The sequence below is a fragment of the Blastocystis hominis genome (genome assembly GCF_000151665.1).
Source record: "Blastocystis hominis, Singapore isolate B (sub-type 7) whole genome shotgun sequence assembly, scaffold_1".
NCBI classification, from domain to species: Eukaryota; class Bigyra; order Opalinata; family Blastocystidae; genus Blastocystis; species Blastocystis hominis.
In genome coordinates this window covers 993,914-1,021,244 of record NW_013171816.1, presented here as the reverse complement: position 1 = coordinate 1,021,244, position 27,331 = coordinate 993,914, and the positions used below count along the sequence as shown (strand labels likewise).

The 27,331-nt window shown below is 45.7% G+C and overlaps 9 protein-coding genes; 7 read left to right on the top strand and 2 right to left on the bottom strand.

Moving 5' to 3' along the window:
• Window positions 1-4,775: 4,775 nt before the first annotated feature.
• Window positions 4,776-6,258, top strand: GSBLH_T00000972001 (uncharacterized protein; the record flags this gene model as incomplete). Its single annotated transcript, XM_013039280.1, has 8 exons — window positions 4,776-4,878; window positions 4,909-5,033; window positions 5,068-5,250; window positions 5,280-5,408; window positions 5,440-5,632; window positions 5,662-5,981; window positions 6,012-6,092; window positions 6,124-6,258. The coding sequence occupies 8 exons, from the start codon at window positions 4,776-4,778 to the stop codon at window positions 6,256-6,258; spliced, it is 1,269 nt and encodes a 422-aa protein (XP_012894734.1).
• Window positions 6,259-10,774: 4,516 nt separating this feature from the next.
• On the top strand, window positions 10,775-11,520 carry GSBLH_T00000971001 (uncharacterized protein). XM_013039279.1 has 3 exons: window positions 10,775-11,081; window positions 11,118-11,261; window positions 11,295-11,520. The coding sequence occupies exons 1-3, from the start codon at window positions 11,037-11,039 to the stop codon at window positions 11,490-11,492; spliced, it is 387 nt and encodes a 128-aa protein (XP_012894733.1). The 5' UTR covers window positions 10,775-11,036; the 3' UTR covers window positions 11,493-11,520.
• An 886-nt stretch (window positions 11,521-12,406) lies between these two features.
• On the top strand, window positions 12,407-12,819 carry GSBLH_T00000970001 (uncharacterized protein; the record flags this gene model as incomplete). XM_013039278.1 has 4 exons in its annotated part: window positions 12,407-12,493; window positions 12,526-12,619; window positions 12,653-12,717; window positions 12,749-12,819. The coding sequence occupies 4 exons, from the start codon at window positions 12,407-12,409 to the stop codon at window positions 12,806-12,808; spliced, it is 306 nt and encodes a 101-aa protein (XP_012894732.1). The 3' UTR covers window positions 12,809-12,819.
• Window positions 12,820-12,854: 35 nt separating this feature from the next.
• GSBLH_T00000969001 (uncharacterized protein) lies at window positions 12,855-13,322 on the bottom strand (the record flags this gene model as incomplete). The annotated part of the gene is made up of 1 exon (XM_013039277.1): window positions 12,855-13,322. The coding sequence occupies one exon, from the start codon at window positions 13,320-13,322 to the stop codon at window positions 12,855-12,857; it is 468 nt and encodes a 155-aa protein (XP_012894731.1).
• Window positions 13,323-13,974: 652 nt separating this feature from the next.
• Window positions 13,975-14,966, top strand: GSBLH_T00000968001 (uncharacterized protein; the record flags this gene model as incomplete). The annotated part of the gene is made up of 4 exons (XM_013039276.1): window positions 13,975-14,117; window positions 14,148-14,486; window positions 14,516-14,659; window positions 14,690-14,966. 4 exons carry the CDS (start codon window positions 13,975-13,977, stop codon window positions 14,964-14,966), a joined length of 903 nt encoding a protein of 300 aa, XP_012894730.1.
• Window positions 14,967-16,382: 1,416 nt separating this feature from the next.
• On the top strand, window positions 16,383-16,631 carry GSBLH_T00006987001 (uncharacterized protein; the record flags this gene model as incomplete). Its single annotated transcript, XM_013039275.1, has 2 exons — window positions 16,383-16,431; window positions 16,462-16,631. The coding sequence occupies 2 exons, from the start codon at window positions 16,383-16,385 to the stop codon at window positions 16,629-16,631; spliced, it is 219 nt and encodes a 72-aa protein (XP_012894729.1).
• Window positions 16,632-16,789: 158 nt separating this feature from the next.
• On the top strand, window positions 16,790-17,185 carry GSBLH_T00000967001 (uncharacterized protein; the record flags this gene model as incomplete). XM_013039274.1 has 2 exons in its annotated part: window positions 16,790-16,988; window positions 17,019-17,185. The coding sequence occupies exons 1-2, from the start codon at window positions 16,883-16,885 to the stop codon at window positions 17,183-17,185; spliced, it is 273 nt and encodes a 90-aa protein (XP_012894728.1). The 5' UTR covers window positions 16,790-16,882.
• A 90-nt stretch (window positions 17,186-17,275) lies between these two features.
• Window positions 17,276-19,340, top strand: GSBLH_T00006169001 (uncharacterized protein; the record flags this gene model as incomplete). Its single annotated transcript, XM_013039273.1, has 9 exons — window positions 17,276-17,461; window positions 17,514-17,667; window positions 17,733-17,765; window positions 17,804-18,013; window positions 18,040-18,064; window positions 18,103-18,545; window positions 18,622-19,092; window positions 19,125-19,299; window positions 19,331-19,340. 9 exons carry the CDS (start codon window positions 17,276-17,278, stop codon window positions 19,338-19,340), a joined length of 1,707 nt encoding a protein of 568 aa, XP_012894727.1.
• A 1,641-nt stretch (window positions 19,341-20,981) lies between these two features.
• GSBLH_T00000966001 (uncharacterized protein) lies at window positions 20,982-21,982 on the bottom strand (the record flags this gene model as incomplete). The annotated part of the gene is made up of 7 exons (XM_013039272.1): window positions 20,982-21,135; window positions 21,166-21,274; window positions 21,306-21,452; window positions 21,485-21,580; window positions 21,611-21,741; window positions 21,775-21,821; window positions 21,854-21,982. 7 exons carry the CDS (start codon window positions 21,980-21,982, stop codon window positions 20,982-20,984), a joined length of 813 nt encoding a protein of 270 aa, XP_012894726.1.
• Window positions 21,983-27,331: the final 5,349 nt, after the last annotated feature.

Genomic DNA, 27,331 nt, shown 5'->3' with positions numbered 1-27,331 from the left:
CACATTGCATCCAAATCAGAATCAGTATTGCTAAAAACACAGTGTTTCCTTTAGATTAAAGCGCTTAGGGACTGAAATCAGCTCTATCCAGATCATTGCGCCCGCTATCAACACAATGCAAGACATGGTGAATACCCTGAAGTCTCTTCGTCAGTCCTGCAAAGCGTTGAACGAGGAGGAAAGAAGATCTGTTTCTCTGAGCGAAACACCCGTCTGCAATTCCGTGCTCGATCAAATGAGCTGGATGCAGAAGCCAGAAGAGGAAAAGCTTCGTCTCTGCCAAGAATTCCCTCTTCCCAAGAATGTGAGCATCGATGAGAACCAAGAAGTCAATCGTTTGTTTTTCTCTCTGCTTGTTCTCCTTGTAGAAGACAATATTCTGTATGAGAAGTTTTTGCAATGGCTTCTGGACGTGGACAACTACGAGCTGTTCATTCGAATCAAGAAGTTCGTGAGCAGCATCAACAGCATTCTTCCCTCCAGCGATCCTTATTATCGCGAAGAGCAGTACTCGTTGAATCGTCGGATGAGAGCTAGAACGATGAAGATCGCGCAGGATATTCGAGTTTTTGTGAACGAGGCGCTGTCTGGAATCGAACTCTCCGATGATCAGAAGCAGCTCTATCCCCGTTATCTTCAAAAGTTGATCATGGTAATGTGCTACAACCAAGTAAGCCGCTTTTATTAATTGGGAAGAAAGATCCTCGCGTGTCTTCCTGGCTACAGACCCGAGAAGAAAGACTATTTCTTAGCGCGTTGTCGCGCTCTCTCGCAGTTTATCACGTTTAAAAACTTGGGGCATGACAATCGACACACCGTGGCGCAGTACAAAGAATTCTGGGACTGTGCGATCGAGCGTTGTGCTTTTGGAGAGGGTCTGATGGATAGAACTGCAAGTGATGGCGGTGTATCGGTTTGTGGACGATAAAGTGGTCTGTCTGAACAATGCGATTAACATTCTCACCCGACTGCTTGAAACGATCTTTAAAGTCGTTGGAGCCGATGAATTGATGGATGGCATCTGCATTATCGTGATGCAGGCGCAGGTCCCTCGCCTGAAGCTTCAGCTCCAGATGATTGACTACTATTATGAGGGAGATGAGTCGATGGCAGGGATTTTTGAGAGTGTGAAGCTGCGAGTTCGGAGCATGATTTCGTTTATCAAGAACTGCAAGTTTTCTGATTTTTGCAAGCTTGATTTGGCGGAGTGGGAGAAGTACATGGGGCGCAATGGCGAGGGTTTTTCGCAGCTTCGCAGGAACTCGGAGCTGAGTAGCGATGATGAGATTTCGGTGATCCCTTTTGAAGACGATATGAGCGAAGAGAATAATGATGAAAAGAGGCAGAAAGAGAAGGAAGACAGCTCGATGACGCCTGCTTCTACGGACTCGCAGAACTTTAGAAACCTGTTTGGAAAGAAGATGAAGAAGATTGTGGACGGAAAGTGGAGAGATTGCCTCGATCCCAAGCCTCGATGGGTGGAGAGCACTAGAGTGAACGACGAGTTGGTGAAAGAGTGGAAAGCGCAGCGGTATCGATACTACAAGGTGAAACCGACGAATCCGGAGGAGGCAGAGGATTTATATGATGTGGGTTTTTGGCTGGGCAATAATAATAATAATATAGGAATACCGCAACGTAGTTCGCACTGTTGAAAATTTGCTATATTTGGTTCGATCTTTGCGTGTTTGTTGAAAACGAGAGAGATGGAGGGAAAAGTTGTTCGGCCAATCAGATGCTTCCCTTCCAAAAAATAGATCAGACATGTTCAAAGAATGTCACAACGGATTGCTCTGAAGCCACGAACGTATTTTCTAAAGAAGCAGAATTCAATCCTGGGAGGGCGATCTGCATTGAATTCTCAAACAACCGTTACTCGTGGAACAAAAGAGTCTTCTGATCTGAAGGACTATGCCGAGAAGATGATGCGTGAGCAAAAGCTATCATCTCAGAAGCTCAATCAACTTGTAGGTTGTGTTTGTGGGTCTTCACTTTAGGCGATCTCTCTCCAGCAGATGACTCGTACGATTGGCTTCTTCTTTCAAAGTTTAGAAAAACGGCAAGTGCTCATCAAGTCCTTGACAACACTAAAAACCGAAAATTCCCGTTTGAGAGAAACGATCGCAGTGCGTTCTCAACAGGTCGAAGAGATGACAAACCAACTCCAGGCGGTAGCCACCGCCAAGCAGGACTTGTATGACCTTCTGACAAAACTATTTGCCCGGTTTGAAAAGGTCAAGTCAGTTCAATCCGAAATCCACACGATGCTTGTGAATCAACAGGACAAGGCATCGCAGATGAAGGATGCTCTGTCTTCCATGAGTGAGCAAATCCAAGAGAACGAGACTCTGTTTCAAGCAAGTGAGAAGAAAGGGGGAGTGTTGATGTGTAGAGCAAGAAGAAAAGAAGAAAAAAGAAATCGAATTGAAGCAGCAGACAGAGCAATGCGAGGTCCTCACATGTCAAATAAGCGAATTGGAGAAGAAAATCGATTCGCTCCTCGCCGAGCAAAAGGAAAAAGAAGGAAAACTCAGAGAGCAGCAGGTGGTCATCGATCGCCTGGCGAAAGAAGCTTCCGATCTAAGTAGAAACGGAGGGATTGTTGAATGTAGAATCCACTCTGGACAAGAACACAGACGATCTCAATGAAAAGAAGAGCGAAATCGAAGCGATCAAAACGGAAATGAAGGCCGAATCGGAATCCTCTGGACTCGAAATAAGAAGGCTCAGCGAAGCGTTGAGTGAGAAACAAACCCTTCGAAAGCAGCGAGAAGAGGAAAAGCGAGCGAAGCAACGCGAGCTGAAGGAAACAGAAACGGAAATCGAGCGGATCGGCGAAGAATTTACCGAAAAGGAAAGGCAACTCATTGAGCAGAGATCGAAGAACGAACAAGAGCGAACAAAGCTCGACGAATCGAAGGCTAAAGCCAGCGAAGCGGAAGCCAAAGCGACGGACTCCAAAGAACAAGTGAGAGACGCGGAAGAGAAACATCGCGAGGCGGCAGAACGGTACAAACAACTCGAAAGCGAGCAGAAAGCGATGCTGAAGGAGCGGAGCGAATTGGAAAACAAGCGAGAAACGCTGGGAGGCCAGAGCGGAGAGAGTCTGGAAGCGAAGATCCGAGCGATGAACGATGAACTCAACGCGCTGCGAGGCGAACTCGCGAAGGGCGGAGAGCAGATCCGCGCGATGGGCCTCGCTTCCATCTCGGAGAAGGCGTTGAACGATCGCATCGCCGAGCTGCAGAGCGAAGTGGAAGCCGGTGAGAAGGAGGACGCCGCGCTGAAAGCGGATCTGGAATTGGCTCAGCAACGGAATGAAGCAAAACGAAAGGAACTGGAAGCGAAGGAAGCGAAGCTGCGATCGCTGGAGGCGACGATCCGATCGCTGGAGGCGGAGGAGGAGAAGACACGGAGCGAGTCGAGGGAAACGCAGAAGCAGAGGGAGATGGGCGCGGAGATCGAGGGGCTGGAAGCGAAGATCCGCGCGGTGGAGAGCGAAAACGAGCAGATCATGGAGCAGGTGAGGATTGGGAGAGGGTTTCAGGTAGATCAAAGAGCGGTATTCGCTGATGATCGAGACGAGGAAGAAGGAAATCCAGAGACAGAAAGAGCAGCGAAGAAAGGAGAGCGAAGGGAAGCCGTCCTCCCAGACGAAGACCACGCCGAAAAAAAGTACGATCATCTTCCTGTCATAGTGTAGAACCCTCCTTCACGCCCATTCGCAAGCCTCGAGTAGGATGCTGCGATCCTCACAGAATGATCCTTAGAAGTCGGTGCGACCCACACTCTCCTCGCTCTCTCGAAAATCACGAGTACCGTCCACTGTGCTCTTTAACGCGTAGATTCAATTCCAGCCCCAGAAGGTCGAGCAGTCCGCTGGGAAGAGCGACTGGTTCAACGACGATTTCTTCAGTTACGATTGTTTGTTAACAAACACACGAAATTCGAGGCTTCTCCTTGATGTGAATCACTGTCGAGTCTCTCGGCTCGTTTTTCTGGATGATTCGATCCACTCCGCTCTTGATCGCCTTCCCAGTCTTCTTCGCTCCCTCCACTACGAATGTTCCTGCTGTACGAGCGCCAGCTGCGACCTTCTGGGTGAACTGGCTCTCTTTCACTCTGTTAGCAGCTTCGACGGTTTTTCTTCCGATCTAAATAGCAATTCGATCCTCGAAAATACTTCAGCCTCCTTGAATTTCGTATTTGCCTTGGAAACGCCTGATTTCAGTTTGCTCCACCCTAGCTGCAAATACGATCCCACGGTTTTAGCACCACTTTTGATGGTTTCTGCAGTACTTTTCTCCTGTAGGTGATAATAGAAGGTAAAGATGGACTTCACACTTTCCCTCCTCCACCTGAAGAAGATCGATTGTGGGTGTGGTTTCGTTAAGATTGCTGTTGTCACTCATAGTTTTAATTTAATATTTAATCCATTTTTGAATCCCTAAGGATGGGATATTCAATCCTAAGTCTACGAACTAAGTGTGCGATATATGTAAGAAGCGGTTTCTACGTTGTTCCATCACCTCAATTCGAATTGAATCGATGAAGAAGTGGTGAAAAACAAGAAAGAACAGAATCGCGGGAATCGATGCTTTTGTTGTGATGAGTTTATCATTATAAAATCACAGTTTTATATCATAATAATTAGTTAAATGAGTCAGGAAGCTGAGGAAGCGATCGTGAAGAAGCAGGAAGAGAAAAAGAAGAAGTTGAATGAAGACAGCGATTCTGATGAAGAGGAAAAGAAAGAAGTAGGAAGCGTGGTGTAAATGCTAAATATGCAGAAAAACGAACGAACAAAGAGCGAGAGAGCAATTCGCACCTTAAAGAAAAATCGTAACGGAGCAGGCTTGGCAAATAAAATTCCCACAGGTTTGCAATTCGAATTCAAGTGAATCATAGTAAACCCTGCACTAAAGTGTAAATTGAGATATGTGCAGCTGCAGCGTGTGTACGACTATCTTCAAATCGAAAACGAATATATTAAGAGTCGTCTGGAAGCCAAAAAGAACGAAGTGAAAGACGATGTAACAGACCTTGTTAAACTCTGACAGCTAGAAGGCCGAGATTACAATCGAAACCATCCGCGGATCGCCTCTTACTATTTGCACCGTAGAGGAGATCGTGGATGATGATCATGTAATCATCAGTATAAAAGGCATTCTGGAATACTTAGTCGGCGTTGCCTCTTTCGTTGATCGAGATCTCTTGGAGCCGGGCGTATCCGTATTCGTCACCAGCACTGTAATGCATTTCATCGATTGTTCATGTAGTCGATGTTCGTCGTTGGCATCGTCCAGGAGAACACCAACAGCTCCGTCGACGTCATGCGAGTCGAGAAGGCCCCCGCCGAGACCTACGCAGACATCGGTGGTCTGGACGAGCAAATCCTTGAGATCAAAGTACCCCCGATTTCTGCCATTCCAGAAATAGGAATCCGTGGAGCTCCCGCTGACGCACCCCGAGCTCTACGACGAAATCGGCGTGAAGCCGCCCAAGGGCGTGATTCTGTACGGAGAACCGGGCACGGGGAAGACGCTTCTGGCGAAGGCCGTGGCGAACAAAACGTCTGCGACGTTTCTGCGGCTGGTTGGAAGCGAGCTGGTGCAGAAATACGCGGGAGAAGGTAGGGGAAGGCGAGGATGTCGAGCGCAGGACCGAAGCTGGTGCGCGATATCTTCCGAACGGCGCGCGATATGGCGCCGTCGATCGTGTTTATCGATGAAATCGACTCGATCGGAACGAAGCGATACGACGCGGACTCGTCGGGAGCGCGCGAAGTGCAGCGAACGATGCTGGAGCTGCTGAACCAGCTGGATGGGTTCGATGATCGGGGCGATGTGAAGGTGATTATGGCGACGAATCGGATTGAAACGCTGGATCCGGCGCTGCTGCGACCTGGGCGAATTGATCGGAAGATCAAGCTGCCGCTGCCGAACGCAGAGAGCAAGAAGCGGATCTTTGCGATCCATACGGTGGGGAAAAGAAGGGGGAGTGAGGGGTAGAGCAAGATGAGTTTGGATAGTGACGTGAATTTGGATGCGATTATCCAGGCGAAGGACGATCTGTCGGGTGCGGATATTCGAGTAGGGGAGGGAGAGAGAGGATGAGGGATAGTCGATTTGTATGGAAGCGGGTATGATGGCGTTGAAGGACCGAAGAATGAAGGTGAACATGAACGATTTCGAAGAGGCCAAGAAGAAAACGCTTTTCAAAAAGAACTCAAAGGAGCCGGAGGGTCTTTATCTTTGATGTGTTTGTTGCGCACAAACAAGTCATTCCATATAGTCCGAGTCTGAGTCCAAATGCGCCTTTCTTGGCGCTTTTGGTTTGGATCTTGTTTTGGGTGCTGGTCTTTGCTTTGACTCTGCGCTTTCCTTCTGCTTTGGCTCTGCGTTTTCCTTCTGCTTTGACTCTGTTTTGTCCCTTGCTTTCCTCTGTGTCGTTTGGGTCTTTTTCGAAGGCTGGATGCGCACGCGTTTGGAGCTGGGCTCGCCATCCGACGATGCTGCAAATGTGTTTGAAGTCGAAGGCTCTGTAATAAACGTGGTAATTATCTGATGAGGTTTGTTCCGAGCTACGCATTTCGGCAATTCAAACGGCTTCCGAGACTGCAAACACTGCAGAAGTCGCTCGAGAATGAGAGCCTGGCCGCAGAGCGACGCTTGCTTTTTCTCTTCGGCTTCATTGCGGATCGCTACAAGCTTCTCTTTCACTGCTTGCTGCATTGTGGTTTGATTCGCTTTGTTCTCATAACGATACTCTGCTAACAGACTCGCCACATCACCCACAAACTTCAGATCGGTCTGAGATTCGGAGAACGCGCAGCCAACCAGCGATAGAAGGAACTGAAGCTCCTCCTTCTTATTGAGTTTGTGGTACTGCTGCAAAATGAACTGTACGGGAGCGATCGACACAACGGAACTCGCTAATCGGATGACGACCACCGAGTGGCAGCGCGAAATGATCTTTGTGATAAATGATTCAGCGAGTTTGCGAGTCTATTCGTGAAGGAAGCAAAGCGAAATCGACGGTTCGGTGAGGACATGTCATGTGTTTGACGCCAATCTCACAGTAATCGGCTCCGTAGATAAATCCTCCATCCAACACAGAATTCAAGATGGCTAATGAAAGATTCGTTATGTCAAGAACGGTGCTTAAGCAAGCTTTTTTCACAGAGGGAATAACGCATCGAATGATATTTGGTAAGTAATCAAAGGCGTCGCATTGGGTGACGGATCCATCGAGAGAAGGAAAGGTTTCTTCCTGACTGAACAACACGATTGGAAGGTTTGTAATGAAATTGAAAAACGTGTTCAGAGCGGAATAAGCAATACGTGGCTCGGAGGAAGCGATCATCTACAGTTCAGTGAGTTGAGTGACCGAACTTCGCTGAGAGAATCGAAAAGAAATGTACTGATTTTGTTTGGATTGTGAAGAAGACATTGGAAGCAGGTTTGAATGCATTGAACTTTGAAAGAGTCGTTTTCGGACTGAAGATGTGTGGAGAGATGGTTTACAATCTGTTGGTAGTCACACTCCTGTGCGATCGAAAGGGTTTCTTTATAGAGTGAGCAACTTAGATATTGATAAATGTGTCCGATGAGAATGATAAAGCGAGTCGATGGGTGAGACGAGCGAATGGTTTCCAGACAGCCTGAAATCGTTTCAGCTATGAATTTGCTGTTTCTGATCTGTACGATCATCTGAGCGATCGCTTTCAAACCCTCCAAAGTGTCAATCGAAGGAATCAAGGAAGCGATTTGGCTTTCAATTTCCGTCCAGTCGTCCAATTTTGTTTTCTGAATGAGTTGCAGGGCGACTTGCCATTCTCGCATCGACGAGGATTCCCTCAGCAGCGACTTTAGAACAGGTAAACCAAGAGGAACGGGCTGCTGAGTTGCATCCAATAAGAACGACAGAAGCTTCATCGGGATTTCATTCCCCTGCATTGCCAGCACTTCCTCGATTTCCTCTCGAAGCACGTTCTGACAGACTGGCTTCTGCACAGCTTCGCGCAGCACATCGAACAGAGCGATGTCCTGCGGGACCAGAGACGAGCGACTGTCCACCAACGGATCCACGATCGATGCATGGAGTGGAATGGACCGGACCTCCCAGCAGAGAGTCAGCGACTCAAAGCTGAGCTCGCGCACGGTCGAGTCTGTTTCAGTGCAGATGTGTTTGAGAACCATATGTTCGATCTGAACGATTTGCTGAATTGGAAAGGGTTCGGAGCTGAGCAGTGTTTTGAGAACCAGCGAAATGAAGTGAAAGGCGCGTGCGAGAGCTGCTTTGCTCTCGGATCGAAGCGCCAGCGAGAGAATCGTTCGGAGAATGAGGGGCTGGGAAGCGAATTCCTTCACGTCGATCACGAAGATGTCGATGATTTTATCGAGAATCGAGGGGAGCTGGGAGACTGACAATGCGGTGGCCAGTGCGTGCTGGATCGACGGAGAGGCCAGCAGAGAGGGCGAGAAGGAGAGGATCTGCTGCAGACTTGCCAGAGCCGAGGCCATCAGACGTGGCTGGGAATTGCCCAGAATGGAGAGTAGATGCTTCAGAAGCAGGGATGTCTGAGGCAAGAGCGAGAGAACCAACATGCTTCGCACGAGCCATCGCACCGTATGAGAGGGAGGAACCAAGAGCTACAACATAACGAGATTATAACGGAAGGAACATTGTCCAAATCGAGGTGATCGGGCAAACGGCGCTTCGAGAGCAGCCAATGCTTCTGCGTGCTTTGCGAGAGCCACTGAGCCAGCAGCACGCATCGAGCACAACGCCAAAACCCCGCTGATTTCTCCTTGTAGGAAGCCACAGCCATCCAATTCAAAAGCAATTGCTGCTGCATTTCGATAGACAGCGTTGAGTGGCGCTCTTCGCTATCGCAGCAGCAATCCTGCAGAGAAGCCACTGACTTGCCACAACGAGGACAGCAGTCTTTGAAGGAGGCCTGGAGGTCGATTTTGCCTTTCGATCCTTCAATCCAATACCCGATCTCACATTGCTTTTTGAGAGCCATGCATGAAATGATGAAGTTAGGGAATAGATGAACGGCTAATTTCGATGAAAGAGGAGAAGAGTCGGATAGGAGCGTGGTGTTGATCACGTATAAGAGAGAACTGGCGATTGGAGTGAACGGGTTTCTATGAGTGAATGGAAGGGTGAGCTACGACTGAAGACATTTCAATAACTCCGTGTAGTGATTATGAATCAACGACTCTGCGTTTGTCAATCGAATCATTCGCATTAGCAGCAGCTTATAGAAGCTCAACGCAGTCTAGAATGTGAAGAGATCGCTGTTACATACAATCAAAGCTTTCTGTTCGTTTCGAGAGTATGTGATGAACTTCTGTAAGGATGTGATCATCAAAATGCAATATGGAGTAAGACTGGTTTTCCAGACAGAGTGACGCATTGGCTTTGCAGACATGTTTTCGATATGTATCAACAGCGATGATTGGAAGAGACTGCTATACTCCGGACGTGTGGCAAAGAGTTCCTTTTTCTTAGAGGGTTGTTTCAATTTGTACAGACTGCAGATCGATGACTGCAAGAGATGAAAGTGGAAGATCAAGACAAGATGTGTATATTGATACACAGAGCTGATGTCCTTTGAGGATTTCACAGAGTTGCTGGATCAAGACATCGATTTTGTGAGTGGTGTGCTGAAGGATATCTTTGAGAAATCGAATAATGAGCAGCAACCGATCTTCTGTGAAGAGTCTATTTGGTACTGGACGGGAATAACAAGCAATACAGGGCAAGAGATTCGGATCGTTTGAGGAACGAAATCCATGCAGATTCTAGCAAAATACAGTCGTTTAGAATTGCTTGGTCATCTCCCGTCATTTCGGTATTTAGTTTACCACGACAATAAATGAGCAACTCATCAATCAACATGTTGAGCATGTTTAAATCGTGTAAAGTGTAGGACTAGGATTACATAGGCTCTTGTATAGCTACGTTTACATCAACGGATCGAGCAGATTGAACAAACGCCGCAATGTTTTCATGCAGTATCTTGTGACAATCAAGAACCTTCGAAGATCGCCATTGGTCAATCGATCGTTGCATTGTTTGAATAGGATCTTCCAATTCATGCATGCTCGCTTCTGCATAATCAACAGTATCGAATATACTACTGGTAGTCTTGATTTGTACATAGGATGGTAGAGCAACCCTATCCATCATACACAATCATCAAAATCAACTCCATTATAGTATTTGAGTTATAACGATTATTTCAAATAAAATATTGAATGCTCATTTGTACTTGGCGCAATTAGGTTGGAGGGAAATGCAATTTTCATAGTACGGTACGAAAAATATTGTGTTTAACAAGAATACGAATCAAATAAATGCAAAAATAGGCTACAGCAATCGATGACCTTGTCAAATAATAGTGAAAAAGAATGGATAATGGGGGCATCGATCCCCCTACCTATCGCATGCAAAGCGATCGCTCTACCATTTGAGCTAATTACCCTATATTCTCCTTTCTAAAAAATGGAGTAAAAACCACTCATCATTATTGCTTCTGTTCGATGTTGGATTAGCAGTTCCTGCAATAGATTGTGATGATACCCTATATTGCCAAACAAACATTTGATTCCTGCTCTACTTACTATTTATTGCAAAAATCGATGAAATCAATTCGTTCAATTGTCATTTTAAGAATCTAAATATTGAATCACAGATCGTTATTTTTATTCGACACCATTGCACTATTTCTGGTTTCACGCAAACACATTGCCCTTGTAGTCGTTTGTTTCTGTAGGTTTTATATACCGTTTGAGTCACGTCCGAATGCTCTAACAAGTGTATAGGAAATGAAGCACAACAACGTATTACCTAATGCTCACTTTAAGAAGGACTGGGATCGCCGTGTGAAGACCTGGTTCGATCAGGCTGGACAGAAGAGACGCCGCAGACTGCTCCGTAAGGAAAAGGCTGCCGCGATCGCTCCTCGCCCCGCTGCTGGACTGCTCCGCCCTGTTGTCCGCTGCTCTACGCAGAAGTACAACATGAAAACCAGACTGGGCCGTGGTTTCACTCTGCAAGAGTTGAAGGTGTGTTTTGGTTTGGTTTGGTGTGTAATGGAATAGGAGGCCGGAATCAACCCCCGTGAGGCTCTGACCATTGGTATTGCTGTGGATCATCGTCGTGTGAACCGCTGCGTGGAGTCTCTGCAGGCGAACGTGGAGCGTCTGAACGCGTACAAGAGCAAGCTGATCCTGTTCCCTCGCGGAGTGAAGGGAGAGAAGGGAGTGGCCACTGCTGAGGAGATGGCTGCTGCCACCCAGCTGAACGGTACCATCCTGCCGATTGAGAAGGTCGCCCCGAAGGTGGAGTTCATGGAAGTGACTCCCGAGCTGAAGAAGCGCTCTGCATTCATGGGACTGAGACAGGCTCTGTGCGATGCCCACAACTTCGGTAAGCGTGCGAAGCGTGCTGCGAAGGCTGCTGAGAAGGAGAACTAAGGAAGGAATGTGTACAAGGGTGAATTGCTGGGTGTTTGTTCGAAACAAAGAAGAAACGCTAGGAAAGGGATAAACGAGGTGGCTGCAAGTTGTCTTCGATGTTTGAGGGGATCGTGTCCATGGCATGCCACTGATCGAGAACATGGCCTTCGTATGCCTCTACAAGTTCTCGCCGTGCCTAGAAGGTGATAAAAAAACAGCCATTTTGCTACTTCGTGGACTTCGTCGCGCGTTTCCTTCACAGAACGGAGTAGCGAGAGAAGCTCACCACACTATTTCTGACGCTGCGTTTCTTCATATACATGCTCATAGGCAGACGATAGTGTCTCCGTGTCGTTTAAATGCTCAAAGGCACAGTCTCGCATAGTGACTGTTGTGAGAGAAAGGGGGCTTTTGAAGAACTCGATGTTTTTCTCCCATGCTTCCTTTTCCTCCGTGTAGCCCTCGCGAATCTGTTGTAGATGCTGCAGCTTTTTCGACAAGTAGTCACAGTCCACATTTGCTTGCTGCTGCTGATCGAGCTCTTTCTACAATTTTAGAGTTATGTGCATGATAAAAACTTCATTGGATTCGGGAATTTCGACAGTATCAAGGAAAGACGAACAAGTGGCGCTGAATTCATTAATTATTTGACAAACTACGTTCTTGTAGTCCAGAAAATCAATTACAAGTCTCAGATACATTCGAAGAGACTGTAGCTTCAGATGCAATTTGATTTTGAATATCCGATATAACAGCACTGGTAAACTCCTTCATTCGCTGATGAAAGGTAATATCTGTAGAAGGAGGCACATCGAGTATTTTCCTACATGTCATTTCTCAGTTCATTGTTCGTACCTGATTTCAAACGCGTCTACACTATCAATTTTTTCAATCTCCATTGAGAGGGTGAAAAAGATAGTTTTTGTGTGAAAATGAAGGTGGATTTTAGTGCAGATGCGCCATTCAGCATAAAAGAAGATATTGATGCACTCTCTCACGCCTATTCCTATATAACTTGGGTATGGTTGACTTCTTCAAGTAAACAATTCAGAAATATGGTGGGTATCTGCTTATTGCGATAATTGCATTCATTGCGCTGTATGCGTATCATTACACGCATCCTCCAAAGCAAGATCCAGCTCTAAGTAAATATATATTCAATTGATATAAGCAATCAGCCGAGGAAATCCGCCTGGCAAATGAGGAGCGGATGAAGCGAGTACGTCGTATGCAAGTGGGAGATGTACTAGTCTTGTTCTTGTGATTTATTGTAGTCTTTAGAGGATAAGGTTCGTCGACGAAAGCAAGAGATTGCAGAGAAAGCCTCCAACTAAGTGTACAATGACCGTGTTTGACAAACAAAGCAATCAAACAGAAAAATTAAACAAAATAGTCCAAGTTATCGCCCTTCTGATTCCACAGCTGACGACACTGTGCCTCCATCACTCCTCGAAATACACGGAAATGGTGATTTAGCGGTTCTTTGTAATGCAGATGAATATGCGAATTGAAACAGCCATTCCGATCATCACACCCATAAATCACTCGACGGACACGGCTGTGCAGCAAGCACATTCCACACATGATACAGGGCTCGCGGGTAATAATAATATCATAGTCAGTGCAGAGATAGGGATCTTCTTTCGAAGCTCGCTTTCTGCCTAGCTGCATGTTCATTCTTTCGCTTTGATTGCGGATTCCGGCAAAACAGCAATGGTCCAGAAACATATTCTTTCTGTTGTCTCCACACTCCCCCATAATATTGCCATTCTTATCCAATATAACCATTCCCACAGGAAGATTACCGTTCAAAGCAGCCATGCGGCCAAGTTCGATCGCAAGGCGCATGGAGGAAATATACCGCTGCTTCTCTTCGGCTGTTAATTCGGGAGGCGGAGTTGTAGGATGATAATTAATTGGCCATAGAGCACGACCCGCAACAAACTGCTCCTTTGTTAGGGCAGGATATCTGGGAACTAAAACTGTAATCACCTGATCTTCAGAAATTCCAGGAAGCTCGATCCCCTCCGAGTTTTCCGACTTTTCCGACTTTTCCCATAGCAAAACCTTTAGAACAGATGGATTTTCTTTATCTTTGTCTACTCGCTTCAAATGATGAAACTAACATTCGTAACAAAGCAAAATCACCAACTTCGTCCTTCAGCGGGTATTTTCGCGATAGCACATTCAAGACATCCTTTATTTTCGATTTATCAGTGATTAGGCAATAAAACTCGACAGTTTCGATTTCATTCGAAAGTGGCTCTACTACCTCCTCGAATTGGTAGTCTTCCATTCCATCTGCCATGAAAAGAGTACAGAATTAAATAGTACAGACAGCACAAGGTTTGTGTTCTATTGTATCCGAAGTTTTATTCTCTGCGATCTGTATATGGAAACATTTGGGTGGACAATTTGGATCGATTGCCGTTGACTAAGCTTCTTAATTCTTAATGTGGAGGTCATTCCACGATTTTTGTTTACAGAAAAAACTATTAAGATGAGTCTATTTAGAAAGCGAAACCCCAAAAGCAAATTCTATTATCTTGTGGTAGTGATCTTGTTTGCTCTCCCAGTCGGATTACTCATTGTTGGAGCCATTAGTCTGACCGATGCAAACCACCGTTCCTCGATGATATCAATGTCTTTTTAATTGGCGGTCGTTATTTTTAGATATAACAAACGAGCAAAAGTGTGGAACAAACATGGTCTTGAAGATTTTAAAAATCTTATGTTTGTATTAGTGAAAGATGGAGAACGTCATTTAATGGAAGTGAACACGACGAAAAAGGGAGAGTTCTACCCCGTCCGTGATTCGTGCAAACGGGAAGGAGACCCTGCGGAGGGATGCATAGAAACGGACTCTTTTTACTATTCCAGAGAGGTCTATACGACGGACGAGCCTATCGAGATCCAGATCTATCATGAAGATCGTTTGATCGTCAACGACACTCTCTTGCCCACGACGCAGCGCACTCTAAGCGTCCGCCAGATGAACTGCGACCACAACACGTACCCCCTGTCCCCCCGCTCGATCCTAGCAAAGACTGCATCCGGGAGTGCGACACTTACAACGGAACCTGGAACTCCAAAAGCGAAGTCTGCGTCTATCTGGAGTATCTGCAGAGCGCCTGCTACCGTCTCTCCCTCACCGCCGACAACAAGGCGTATCTAGACTCTCCTCCGTCCGCGTTGGCAGCGTGACTGATCGATAGGGAATGGGAATTAGAGACGGAACGAACCGGCTGCTTCTACGCCGACGACTGGAGCCCCTTCAACTTCGGAAAGGAGAATTTCACCACCATTCCGGTCGAGGTGCGGTATTACCAGGATAGCATGATCGCTGCGTCGTATACAACGCGGGGATGCAGCGATACGGAATTGACAGATGCGCAATGTATGGGTTTGACGCCGAAAGAGGCCAGTCGGGTGGGAATCGCTTTCTCGTTCTTGGGACTTGGAATCCTTGTCTTCCTGATTATTGTAGACTGAAAAGGAAGTGTGTGTGATGTAGATGATGATAATTGTGAATTATTGCCGTCGCGTAGTTTCGGACACTGACGAATTCACTCCCCTCCCTGATATTTAATCATGTTTGTTAGAAAATCAAATCGTAATGTCGCAAAGAACCGCGATTCTGGTTTACCGATTCCCGCGAATTTAACCGAGAAACCACATAAGGTTCCTTCTCTCTCACCTCATTCAAATCGCTCTGTGCAAAGTTTGTGAAGGTAAGTCAAAATTCGATAAAATTGGGTTTGTAAACTTCTGTGTCTTTCTGAAAGAATTGTTGAGTGTGAGATGATCTTATCTATAGAATGGATGAAGCGTTTTTTAGCATGATCAAAAATGAGGTGCGATCTTATCTTCACTCGGTTGAAAATCTGAGGTGCTCTATTTTGATTTTCTTTAGTGTAGTCATTTAAGATACAAGCCCGTCATCGAAATGCTAGAAAACAAATTGCAAATTCGTCGTGACATTATTGACTCCCAGAAAAAGCTTATAAAAAGTATTATCAAGGTATGAGTTATTTTCCTGGTTTGTTTTTTCAGGACGAAATGTGCCAAGAGATGTTGACTCGCTCATCTCCTGACACAGTTCTCCCTACGAATGTAGGGTCCCAAATCCCTATTCAAAATACATTTTATCCGGATACCCATACAGTTCCCAATGTCAACATGCTAGATGTTCCACTAACTAGCGCTTATACAATATTCTACAACGAAAAACGACTTTTGCTCAGTCAAGAAAACCCCAGTACGTCCTCCTCGCTCCCTCCCTTTCTCACCCCCAGCCCTCTCGGACGAAGAGATCGACAAGAAGATCGAGCAGCTCTGGAACGATCTGACTCCCAACCAGCGAAAATCCTACGTCAGCACGATGTCCATCCCTCGCTTCCCCTCCGTCGATTGGTCGCGGTGCGCGTCTGCGTTTGTTTGTGACGAACTAGCGACGACTTGTCTCGCCATCGCGAGCGAGAGATCAAAACGCGGCCTCGCGAGATCTCCATTTCGTACCACCAGCCGTACAAACTTCCCAAGAAGGCGCGCAGCGCGTACATCTTCTACTGCCTGAAGCATCGTCCGCGGATCCAGGAAGCCAACACGAGTGAGGAAAGAGGAGGAGGAAGGTGAGGCGCAGACATCAGTCCGATGGAAGTGAGTCGGCGCCTGGGGCTGGAGTGGAACAGTTTGACGCCCGAGCAGAAAGAGGTTTGATTGGAGGGATAAGTTGAGGGAAGCCGTACAAGCAGGAGGAGGCGGAGGACAAGAAGCGCTATCTGAAGGAATTGAACGCTCTTGGATTGACGTATGGCTGCTGCAGGAAGGGTGAATGGTAGCACGGATGATCTGAAACGATCGAGTCGGAACTCTTCCATCTCAGCCGCGCGCGCTCGCTCCGCTTACATGTATTTTTGCAGCGAGAAGCGCGATGAGATGCGCGCGCAGAACCCTCGTGCGTGCGAGTGATCGGGTTTATGAGCAGAGTGGAACACGAACGAAGTGAATCGAGCGCTGGTGAATATGTGGAATCGCATGTCGGAGGAGGAGAAGCGGCATTTTGAGATGAGTGCTTTCGACGACAAAGACCGAATTCGAAGAGAACTCGAGAAGGTGAAGCAAACGTGCGCACGCAGCGAGCGATTCATGGAATAGAATCAAAGTGCCGATGGTGATTCCGAGCCACAAAGTGAAGCGAACGCGCCGAGCTCGCACGCCCTACACGCTTTTCTACAAGGAGCGGATGGCGCAGCTCCGCCAGGAGAACACGAGTGGCTTCGAGGGGCGGTTTTGATGTAGCGATTCCTTTCGGCGAGGTGAGCAAGCGGCTCTCGGACATCTGGAAGTCGCTGACGGACGATCAGAAGCAGGTGTACGTGGATCGCTCGCGCATTGAGTCGGAAACGATGCATCCGATGGGGCTGATCGAGCCGGAGAGCGGGAAGGAGGAGATGTCGACGGAGCGAACCGCTTATAATAATTTTGCATCCGTGATTCGGAGAGATAAGCCAAGTGGAAGCGATCGGAGGGAGTGAGGAATAGATTTCTCTGAGTCCGATCTGAGAGAGATGATTGACCAGAAATGGGCTTCGATGTCCCAGTCTGCACGGTTAAAATATTTGGCCCCTGTTGCAGAGCATCCAAACGATGCCGAACCAAAAAGTGACATTGCGTTGATCGACGAACATCAGTTTTCGGAAGACAGTTAGGCATGTTTGTTCGAAAAAACAACGAAGGGGGGTGAGAGGTTGTGCATAACGTAGTATGTCGAGTCTTCCAGGGGGTCGAACGCGAAGTGCATGCTCCAAAGACTCTCGACGCGCTCAACGCTGCTGATCGAGCTGATGAATGAGTGGGTGACTCATCAGAAACCTACAGGCGCTCTGGGATTACTATTAGAACCTTTAGTTGTTTATTACGCTGAAGGAAAAACGAGATCGTGCAAAACAAATCGTCCAACACTAAAAATGATGCTTGCAGATCGGGTACAATGAGTATCATAGCAGACATCCGATCCGATCAAGATATCAATCGTAGGAAGATTCAAAACAGCCTTGGGAAATGTCCCCCATTTTAGAGGCAACTACACTCGTTACAGCAACTCAACTCTACGATCGTTACATTCTCACAGTGATTTTTCTCACAATTCCGTCTGCAGTTTTCGAGAATCGAAGAAGGTTCGCCCAAATCGGTGAGATAAACCCATTTCGCCCATTTTGATGCAAAAATCCCATTGAGTCCGATTCCACATCCCAGTTCAAGCACTGTTTTGCCCTGAACCAAATCACGGTTCGAAAGCAGCAACGATTGCAAGATTTGGGAACTAGGCCATGCAAACGACCCAAAATTGTCAGTCATCATTTCATCTGCAACCACTTCCTCCGAATCGTCTTCTGCTCTATATCCATCTCTCTGTTCGTCTCTTTCTTCCCTTCCCATATTTCATTGCAACAAAACCAAAACCTATTTCAGAATTATTGTTTTCTATGTTGTCTGTTGCACAGAAGTGTTTCCCTATCATAGGGAGGCGCTTACTTGTAGCAGGAAGTTCTTGTATCCATAGGTCAACTGTGCGTTATTCAGCGTGTGTAGTCCTTGCGCAGAATGTGTTGTCCCTGTCTTCTAGTGTCCGTTTCTACTCTCAACGGAGTAAATGCCCGCCGATTAGTCAAACGAGTCCAGAATTGCTCCATTATTGGCATCCGACGAAAAACATCAATATTACGCCAGATGACGTGTCTATTAAGTCGTTTGACAAGGTTTGGTGGAAATGTCCCAAAGGAGTGGATCACGAGTGGGAGTGCAGTGTTCGCTACGCGTTAAAAAGCGACGGGAAAACAGTGAACTGTCCGTTTTGCTTCAATAAGCGAGTTTCTATTACAAACTCCCTCGCAACACGTTATCCGGAAATCGCAGCGCAGTGGCACCCGACAAAGAACGGGAGCCTTCTTCCATCGCAGGTGACGTATGTCAGCAATACCGCCGTCTGGTGGCAGTGCGATCGCGATCCATCACATGTTTGGAAGCGAGAGATCCGCAAGCGTGTTCATCCATTAACTGCCTCGCAAGGTACTCATATGCTCTCTCTGTGAAGCAGGTCTGTGCCCCTACTGCAGTGGCACCCACCCCACAGTCCGAACTTTAGACGTTGCCTTCCCCGAGATCGCCAAGGAGTGGGATTACGAGCGAAACGGCGAATTAGTTCCTTCCGATGTGAGCAAATCCTCCTCTGCCGTGGTGTGGTGGAAGTGCAGCAAAGGCCACGAATGGCGGACCAGCGTGAATAATCGAACCTCCTCGCACCACAGCGGGTGTCCGATCTGCAAGGGGCACGAAATCTCGCTCGAACGATCGCTGGCTTATCAGTATCCAGAGCTGGCAGTGCAGTGGCATCCAACAAAGAACCTCCCGTTGCTGCCAAGCACAGTGTTTCCTTACTCCAATCGATCGGTGTGGTGGGTCTGCAATCTGAACAGGCCGTCGAATGACAGTTCGGAAGAGACGGTGCAGTTCGGAAACTTCTCTCCATCAGCGAATGTGTGCGTAGGATGCGGCCAGGAATGGCAGGAATCGATCAAGAATCGAGTATCGAAGTATAAGGGAAGTCACAATCTTTGTAAGATGGAAGCAAGGCCTGGTGATGCGTAGTGTGTCCGACGTGCTCAACGAAGAACCGAAAGCAGACGGTCAATTCGCGGAGTAGTCCAAAGAAGCCATCCGAATCGAAGAAACTGCGGAAGATTCGGATCGTGGGAGGCAATGACAATCAAGAAGTCATTATGGTCTCCGCTTCGGATTATGAGAATTTGATCGCTCTGGGATCGTACGAACCGGTTGAAGAAACCTATGAGAAGCCAGTGGTGATGAAGGAAGTGTATGGAAAGCAGAAGTCGCCGTATAAGCACGTTTCATCCGATCGACAGACCCATGGACCGCGCCATCGCGTTGTTTTGGATCATCAAACGAAGAGTTCTGAAAATGAATCGAATGAAGAGGAGTTATGGGGAAGAGAATTCAAAAAGAACAGTCCAGAAATCGATGAATTGGAATCAGAATTGGAATCGGAAACAGAAATAGAATCAGATTCAGAATCGGAAACAGAAATAGAATCAGATTCAGAATCGGAAACAGATTCAGATTCAGATTCAGAATCGGATTCTGTAATAGATACAGGAGAAGACGAACTGCTGAATAGTTTGAATGACTTAAGCGATATCGATCAGTACATTCCCAAAGAGAAACAGCAAGGAAACGAAGGCGAACGCCAGCAACTGAAGGAAGAATCAGAAGAAGGATGGTCTATTTAGTGTAATCTAGCTTGTTTGCTTGAATCAAACACATCACAACTCTCCATAGCAAGTGATTCCCGATTCCAAAATCTCCACCACCAATTCTTCTTGATAGGTCAGCTCTTCTCCATCGATGTTTACCGTGTTCTCACCGGGATATCGCAAGATCACCTTCTTCGCCTTCACATAATCCATCAAAGGTGATTGCAGATGGGTTCGCGAAATGTACCGACCCAGCAAAGCCGTGGTCTGGCAGCAATTCCCAGCTCGAGCCACGATCAGATCCAGACTTCCATCCGAACAATGGCAGAAATCCCCATCTACGCATTCAAAACCTCGATGATTCTTCCTACCATAAGGAGCGTTTACCACGATTCCAATCGTTAGATAGGACATATCCTTCTCTTCGACCTCCCGTTCTTCTTTCAAAACCCGTTCAGGGAACTCATCGCTTCGCTTGATTTCGCCTTTCGTTCCTACCTCACCGGCACTTGCTTCGCTTTGTTCCCGCAGCAACAGCAGCAGCAGCCTTTGCAGCACGCGCAGCACGCTTCCTCCTCCGCCGTGATCTCGAAATAATCGTCCTCCACCCAGTCGCGATTGCTGACCAGTTTGCACCACCGCGGATAATCGCAATTGCACACCGACGAAAACCCGATCGGTCTATCGCTCACTCTTCTCTCTCTCCGTGCCTACGGCTCGCTCCAATTCTCCACAGAATCGACATCCTCGTCGTCCTCGTCGTCCTCGTCGTCGTCGCTGGAGAGCTCGGGATGCAGTTCTTTCTGCGCGGAGTGGGGACATTTGAGAGGACGATAATAATAATTTCGGAATCCATCGCGACAAACAGGACAATTCACTCTTCCTTTCAGCCCTTCTCTCCTCAACCCACTTGCTCTGCTTGCATTTCCGAAGCTGGTAGTTCGCAATTCGAGGCGTGACCGGCGTCTATTCCTCACCTCCTCGCTCCACCCCCACATAAATCAAATCCGTCACGTGCTTCTGCCGCTTCACCACTCCCCACTTAAACTACAATTCACTCATTTCCTCTCTCTCTCACCTTCAACAGCGGATAACGCAGGCATCCATACGACCGATACTCTTCGTAATCGCGCACCATGTCCCCACCGATCCCCGCGACAATCCCGCACAGCGAGTACTGCACCGGCATGTCGTGCGGAGACACGCGTAACACGTCCATTCCTTTGATTCGGTGCTAGAATTGGAAAAAAAACCGCGGGGATACTTTGATGATACAATACGCGGCGGTTTCAAAACAGCGCGTTCCCATGCCTCCCGCGATCTGGTTCTGCGTTCCCGCGGAAATATGGCAGATGGGCGTGTTGTAGATGGCATAACAACAATCCACGCTTTGGATCAAAACCCGATCAAAGGAAAACCGTTGCATTAATCCGTTGACGAACTCGTTGACCAGTCCATCGCCGGAAACGAGGAGAACGCCTTCGTATTTATCGGGTTCGTGGGTGAGAGCCATGTCCTTTGCGTTGGCTGGGTTTGGAGGGAAAAGAAAAAAACGTACCTGCATATTTTGTGATTTCGATATCGCATTGAATGCCGGCGATTTGGAAAAGGGGAAGAACGCGCTGATTGAAGACTTGCTGGGCATCTCCCTTTCCTCCATGCGGATTGAGAATCACACGAACACGTTTGAATCGCATATCGTTCTCTGGAATCATTAAAAAAAGATTCAGGAGCTACGAAATTCGACGATAGGACCTCGACAGTTCTGATGTTGACACCGATCGTTCTCGATCGCCTTATTTAGAATATCAAACCACTCAGAAGATTGATTCTCTATAAGTTGTGACAATTTCAAATGATTACTCGACGAAAAAACAATTCGAGATTTTTTCCAATATCGGTCACGATATCCTTCTCCAATGCGAGGCAGCGAATGGACAATGATTTCCTTCGCTTTCGATGATGCTACAGCGATCATGTCAGTGACAAGGATGCTAGATCAATAACGAATCATTGCCAACAGGTACGTCTGCTTGTTGTAAACCAGCTTCACTCCATCAAAAGTAATTTTCATCTAGCGGATCAAAATCAAGACGCTGGCACTACTTTCTTCCCTTTTAAATCATCTTCTATCTGTTCTTGAGGCAAATCAAAAGCAGGATTCTTCTTTTTCTTGGAATCATACACAACTGCGTCCACACAGTGAAACGAACTATTATCTCTTTCTTCTGTCATGCTGGATCACAACTTCTACAATAGAAAGTATAAGCAGCTGTTCACAAATAATAATAACAACACAACCCGAGCTATCTTCCAAAGTTTATCAAACAAAAAAGCAAAACCTCAATGTCGCAAAACATAATACTTCTTCTTTTCCCCATTCGGATCGTTTGACACCTCTCTGCAATACTTGAGCAGCAAGTCTCCAGGCAATCCAAACCCAAAATCAGATAAATCTCTAAGTATCAAACTCCACCAACACCTCAACTTGATAAAGGGAACCAAATCCTCCTGAACCCACTCCGATTCGATCTCAAAGAGCTGCAGGAACCGTTTCCCAGGATCCAACTCCAGCACATCTTTATCAATGAATCGAAATCCCTCTCTGTTTGTGTCCTTTTCAAACACTGCAACGCCATGAATCAGCGAGGTATCTTCCTGGATATCGAAGTCATATCCACGAGGAAGCCACATCGAAATTCGACTCTGCAGCTCCTCAGCTGTTTGCCATTGAGCTGCTTCTACGGTTGTGTGAACAAACAATCGAAACCTCCTTCCGCGCAGAGAAAAGCCGCTCGAGCGAGATTGAAAACCAGTGATTCTCTGGGGATGGAGAGAAACGAGTCGCTTTCTTTCAGCTCAAAGCCTAAAAGACACTGAATGAGGTGTTTCTATGGAGATGAAATGAAATGGAATGTGAAAAACGATGAAGAGGGGGTGAATGTTTGTTTCTGTGGATAAAATGTCTTGGAGAGTGAAGTGGAGAAGATTAATGGAGTGGAGAAGGCATTGCTGAATGAATTCGATGAACTGCGCGTAATACTCCTTGCTTGTGATTTTGTAGAGATGATTGTTTTCGTCCTGAACGATGTAGGGATAATCGTGAACCACTTTCTGGATTTCTCCGAAAGAAAAGAGGCAACGCGACTCTAGATCAACGAGCGTAATTTGGTCGTCCTAAAATCAAGTTCCATACATAGAGAGAGACATGGTCCGATCCACGAACCTCGATGCTTGGGATATGTGATAGAATCTTATGAATATCGACTGGATTATTCACTAACTACACAGTGATATATCAAAAGATAACGATTACTTCAAGATAGGAACTTACAGTTCCTTGAATCGAAAAGTGATTCTTTTCTTCTTCCCTGCACAAAAGCACAGTGTTTGATGTTTCTATTTTCTCCAAAGCGAACGATTTTGTTGGAGTTGACAGAATGCACTGACCTGTGTCCTCTCCTTTAAATGATACTCTTTAAATCACAAAATACAACACAAAACCATACAACTTTCCTTCTGTAATCTCATTTTTCACCAAGTCATTTAGCACCAATATCCGATAGTCTGTGGCACTGTATTCGGGGCTGAAAACAAACTGTGATTTTTCCATACACAACGTGATGAAACAAACACAAGAGTGATATTTTATATATTGGACAATGACAAACAACAGAAACAGGGATGCCCAGACCCAGATGGTGATTTGTTTGAAACTGTTAGACTGCTTTTCGATCGTGGTCTCGATCCTGGGAAGAGCAAACGCGGGTTTCATGATTTCCCGTTCTTGAATTGCTCTTATCCATCGTCTGCAAACTGCTTGCGATTCTCGCTTGACAAATTTCTTAATAACAGAATTGACGATCCCATTGTTTGCTCCCGTTTTGATCGCTACACGAATCCTGCAATTATTCGTATCCACTTTTTCGATAATCCAATAGAAAAGCAAGGTAAACGATTCTTGAATAGGCAAGTTGCTCGTTGTGTGCTGGATCGTTAACGTGGCTGCGTTTTTCTCTTTGTGATAGACAAACATGTGGCATTGTTTTATTTTGCAAGGAATCTGTTTCTTCAGAATTCTGTAGAGGTGATGAGAAACGACCTCTCGTCGCAGTTCTTTGCAACATCCTAGAGAACCGCATTCGAACCATTTTCCGATGCTAATATCAAAGTCTTCTCCAAGCAACAGGAGAGATTGATAGAAATGCGAAGACAGTATGTAATGCGAGATGAGACGATCCATAGGGATTGAAAACGTTATGTCTGTTAACAGAGGATGCTGTGAAATAATATCGATCTGCTTGGATATACTTGTTACGCAGGTATTCGTTAGAGGCAATGATTTGTAGGGTTTCAGCAGTGTTTTCAGCAGTTGGTAAACCATATTGCATTTGGAAACCATTGTGAAGGTGTATCGATCCGCTTTCAGTGAAAAGCAAATGGAATCCTCTCCATTCTTCTGAATATCAGATATCTCTTTCAAGCGTGTGTTCCACAGGCATTCATTCAATTCGTAAAAACTGCACTTTGAGCAAGATACTTTCATGATTCCCTGATGGTCCTTATATTTGCAGGCAAACTGAACAAGAGCAATCTCTTCTGCTAGTGAATGGCACTGCTCTTGAGTATTGGTACTGAGAGGTTTTTGAGAGGATTCTTGTGTTTGCTGAGGACTGTCCTCGGACTCTGTAGATGGTGGGCGAGAATCGAGCGGCAAACGTGGAGATGTTGCTTGAATTGGAGTGATCGAACTCATTCGTGAAGCGAGTTGCATGTACTTCTCTTTCATGTCTTCAGTGTTCAGGTCGTTCTACCTTGTTTAGAGAAGTTGATTGGATACCTTTCGTGTTATAATATTACGAACTTCTTGAATACCGCGACGAATTTGGAAGGAAGTGGAACGAGAACGTTTGATGGGAAACTGAGGCGTAGCGGATCTGGCAGGAAGTGGAGGAGCAGGGAGATCTTCAGGAATAAGTAATAAGGGTTCGTCCGTTTTGATAGATTGCGCTTTGTTTGTTCGAGCTGACTTGTCCTCAAACTCGTTGGATGTCTGAATGATCAGTGTTGAGTCTTCACTTTGATCTTTCATTGTTATCAGCTCTCTATCCATAGAGTCTTGCATGGTAGCAACAAAGAAAATCTTCCATATCCCTTCTTCGTCTGCCCCGACGATTCATCCCCAAGAAGCTCAAACAACTCACTCTTGATACAGAATGCCGAATAGTCTTAGAAAAGTAAATGAAGAAAAGCCTTCTTTTAGTTGTGTGTATTTTCGTGTTTGCTACTAGTGCTTATCCATTGTATAATACAGTTTCGTCTATTTCCTCTCTAGACCGCATAAACGTAGAAATGACTATCCACTGGACCAAGACTGTCATCTTTGCCATGCCATTGTGATAGAATCAGCGAACAGGATAGGAAACATCATTTCCATAGAAAACACGAGAAACGTGCTAAATTCGATATGCAAGACAGGAGAGTTTGAAGGGTATTTGAGTTTGGAATGAAATAATGATAATAGGTATCTACTGACCCCCGACGAAATTCGGTCGCTCTGTGACAAGTTTATAGCTGACAATCTCAGTCAGTTACAAATTGCATTTTTAAAGTATCAAATGAAGAAGTCATCTGCAAGTCTGGATGACCAATATTGTAATACCCCAGCATTTTGTCCCAATGGATGGAAAAGATCATCAACTCCGTCAGAAACGGAGGATGAATTGATGGAAGAAGAACTGTAAGAGACATTTTCATTTTGTTTGGTTTCTATTCTCTTGTTTGTTGCTACAGCTTTCTTTCACTTTTTTTTCGGTTCATGGAGCTGAGTGGTGGTTTTGCCGAAAATAAAAACTTCTTTGATGTGGGGATTCAATCATTTATGCAAAACAATAATATTCGACTTGATAGTCAAACAGAGGAAGTCTTAGCCCAAAAGGTGTTATCGTGCCTTCAACATGTTGTATACGTAATATCAGTGTAAGAATTACATTGTAAGGTGGCTTCCAGAATTCAAAAGAAATGTCGCCGAAAAACCCTCGCTGTGAGAGATATTTCAAAGAGCATCGAACTGTGTGGATATGGGGTTAGTATTATCTGTCTTTGTTAAATTGAAGAGTGGGTTTCTTCCTTCGGACCCAGAAATCATGCAAATTTGTCCTGAAAGATCTGGAAAGAAAATTGACTCGACTTACATCGATTTGGAGCCGGCAGTGAACATGATTCTTGAGTCTCCTCCAATCAAGAAGTTCTATCTGCCATTTGAATGGATATCTGTAAACGGGAAAACTCAAGATGAGCTTGCAAAATGGGGGTTTATCCCTTCGTTCCTTGGGAGTGACGAGCGAGATACTTTTATTTATCAATATATGAGAGCAGAAGAAAAGGATTTCATTAGCTATTTATCAAGTTTTGAGCATATTATTGACCCCTCTCCCTACTTTCTTTTGATTCGAGACGAAATTTTCCGTCTACTGAAAGAAACTCCCAAAAATATGGAGTCATTTTTAAGCAGACTTGTCCTCTCTATCATTTCCATAACAAAAAACCCTCACACGCTTCCTTCTTGCTATGTAATTTCTTTGTTTTTTGTGTTGTCCATAGAATCGCTATTTTCTTCCACCCCTCTTTTCCATTTTGTTTTCCAAACAAATCACATTTCGCTCCAATGATCATGACTTTTTATTACGCAAATTCGCCTCGCAGTGTATCCACGCAATCTATATCAAGTTGGCTTGCACATCATTCGTCATTACTATATAGAAATATTAAACTGATAGGAGATGCAGATGAGTCGATCGTCGAAACACTTTTTGAAAAACTCAACAGCGATCATTTGGATGAGTCGCGTTTGTTTGGATGTCTTTGTTGTAAGGAGTCAAGTGACTCGCTTTATAATGTAGGTATTGCTCTCATTGGCGGGGAAACCGCAGTTCATTTTGTGAAAACTTGCTTGTCGAAGTTGATGAAATCCAAGTTGGTCAAGTCAGTCTCGGTCCGAGAAGAGCTTATTGTATGAATCCGAAGCTTTAGTTCCTTGTAGAAAATCGTGGAAATCGCCAATTCGTTCAGTCAAAAGGAGGAGTTCCCCGAGAATGTCAAGCAAGCAATGGAGGACCTAAAAAGAAGTCAGATCAAAACAGTGTCATTATAATTAATAATATTGTAGCCTTTTGAATTACCCCTGTTTGTTTGATCTTATTTAAATCCATCTTTAGAATGGGAAAGAAGAAGGCGCAACTCCCTCCAATCTCTATATTCGTCGGTAGATGTGACAGAAGAAAGTACGAAAATACGGCTCGTGTACTGGGTAAACTCATCAGCGAGAAGTACTCATCGGACGTTCAGTATGTGCACAGAATAAAAAGATTACCTAAAAATATTGAAGCATGTTACAGATCTTTTTTCTAACTTGTAGATTGCTAGTTTTACATGTTTGTCGATTTCCTGCCTGATTTTCTTGGTTCTCATGTTCAATCGTCCTGTACTGTATATTTAGAATTACTTATAAACAGATTTTGGATTTGATTTGGTTTTACGACTTTACTTGGCTCGAAGAAAAGATATCTGACACAATAATGGTGT

Excerpts from the sequence above, each read along its gene's own strand:
- GSBLH_T00000971001 (XM_013039279.1), top strand. The coding sequence starts at position 11,037 with ATGAAAACCAGACTGGGCCGTGGTTTCACTCTGCAAGAGTTGAAG. Across the intron at positions 11,082-11,117 it reads TCACTCTGCAAGAGTTGAAG|GAGGCCGGAATCAACCCCCG; the intron begins GTGTGTTTTGGT and ends GTAATGGAATAG. Across the intron at positions 11,262-11,294 it reads TGATCCTGTTCCCTCGCGGA|GAGATGGCTGCTGCCACCCA; the intron begins GTGAAGGGAGAG and ends GCCACTGCTGAG.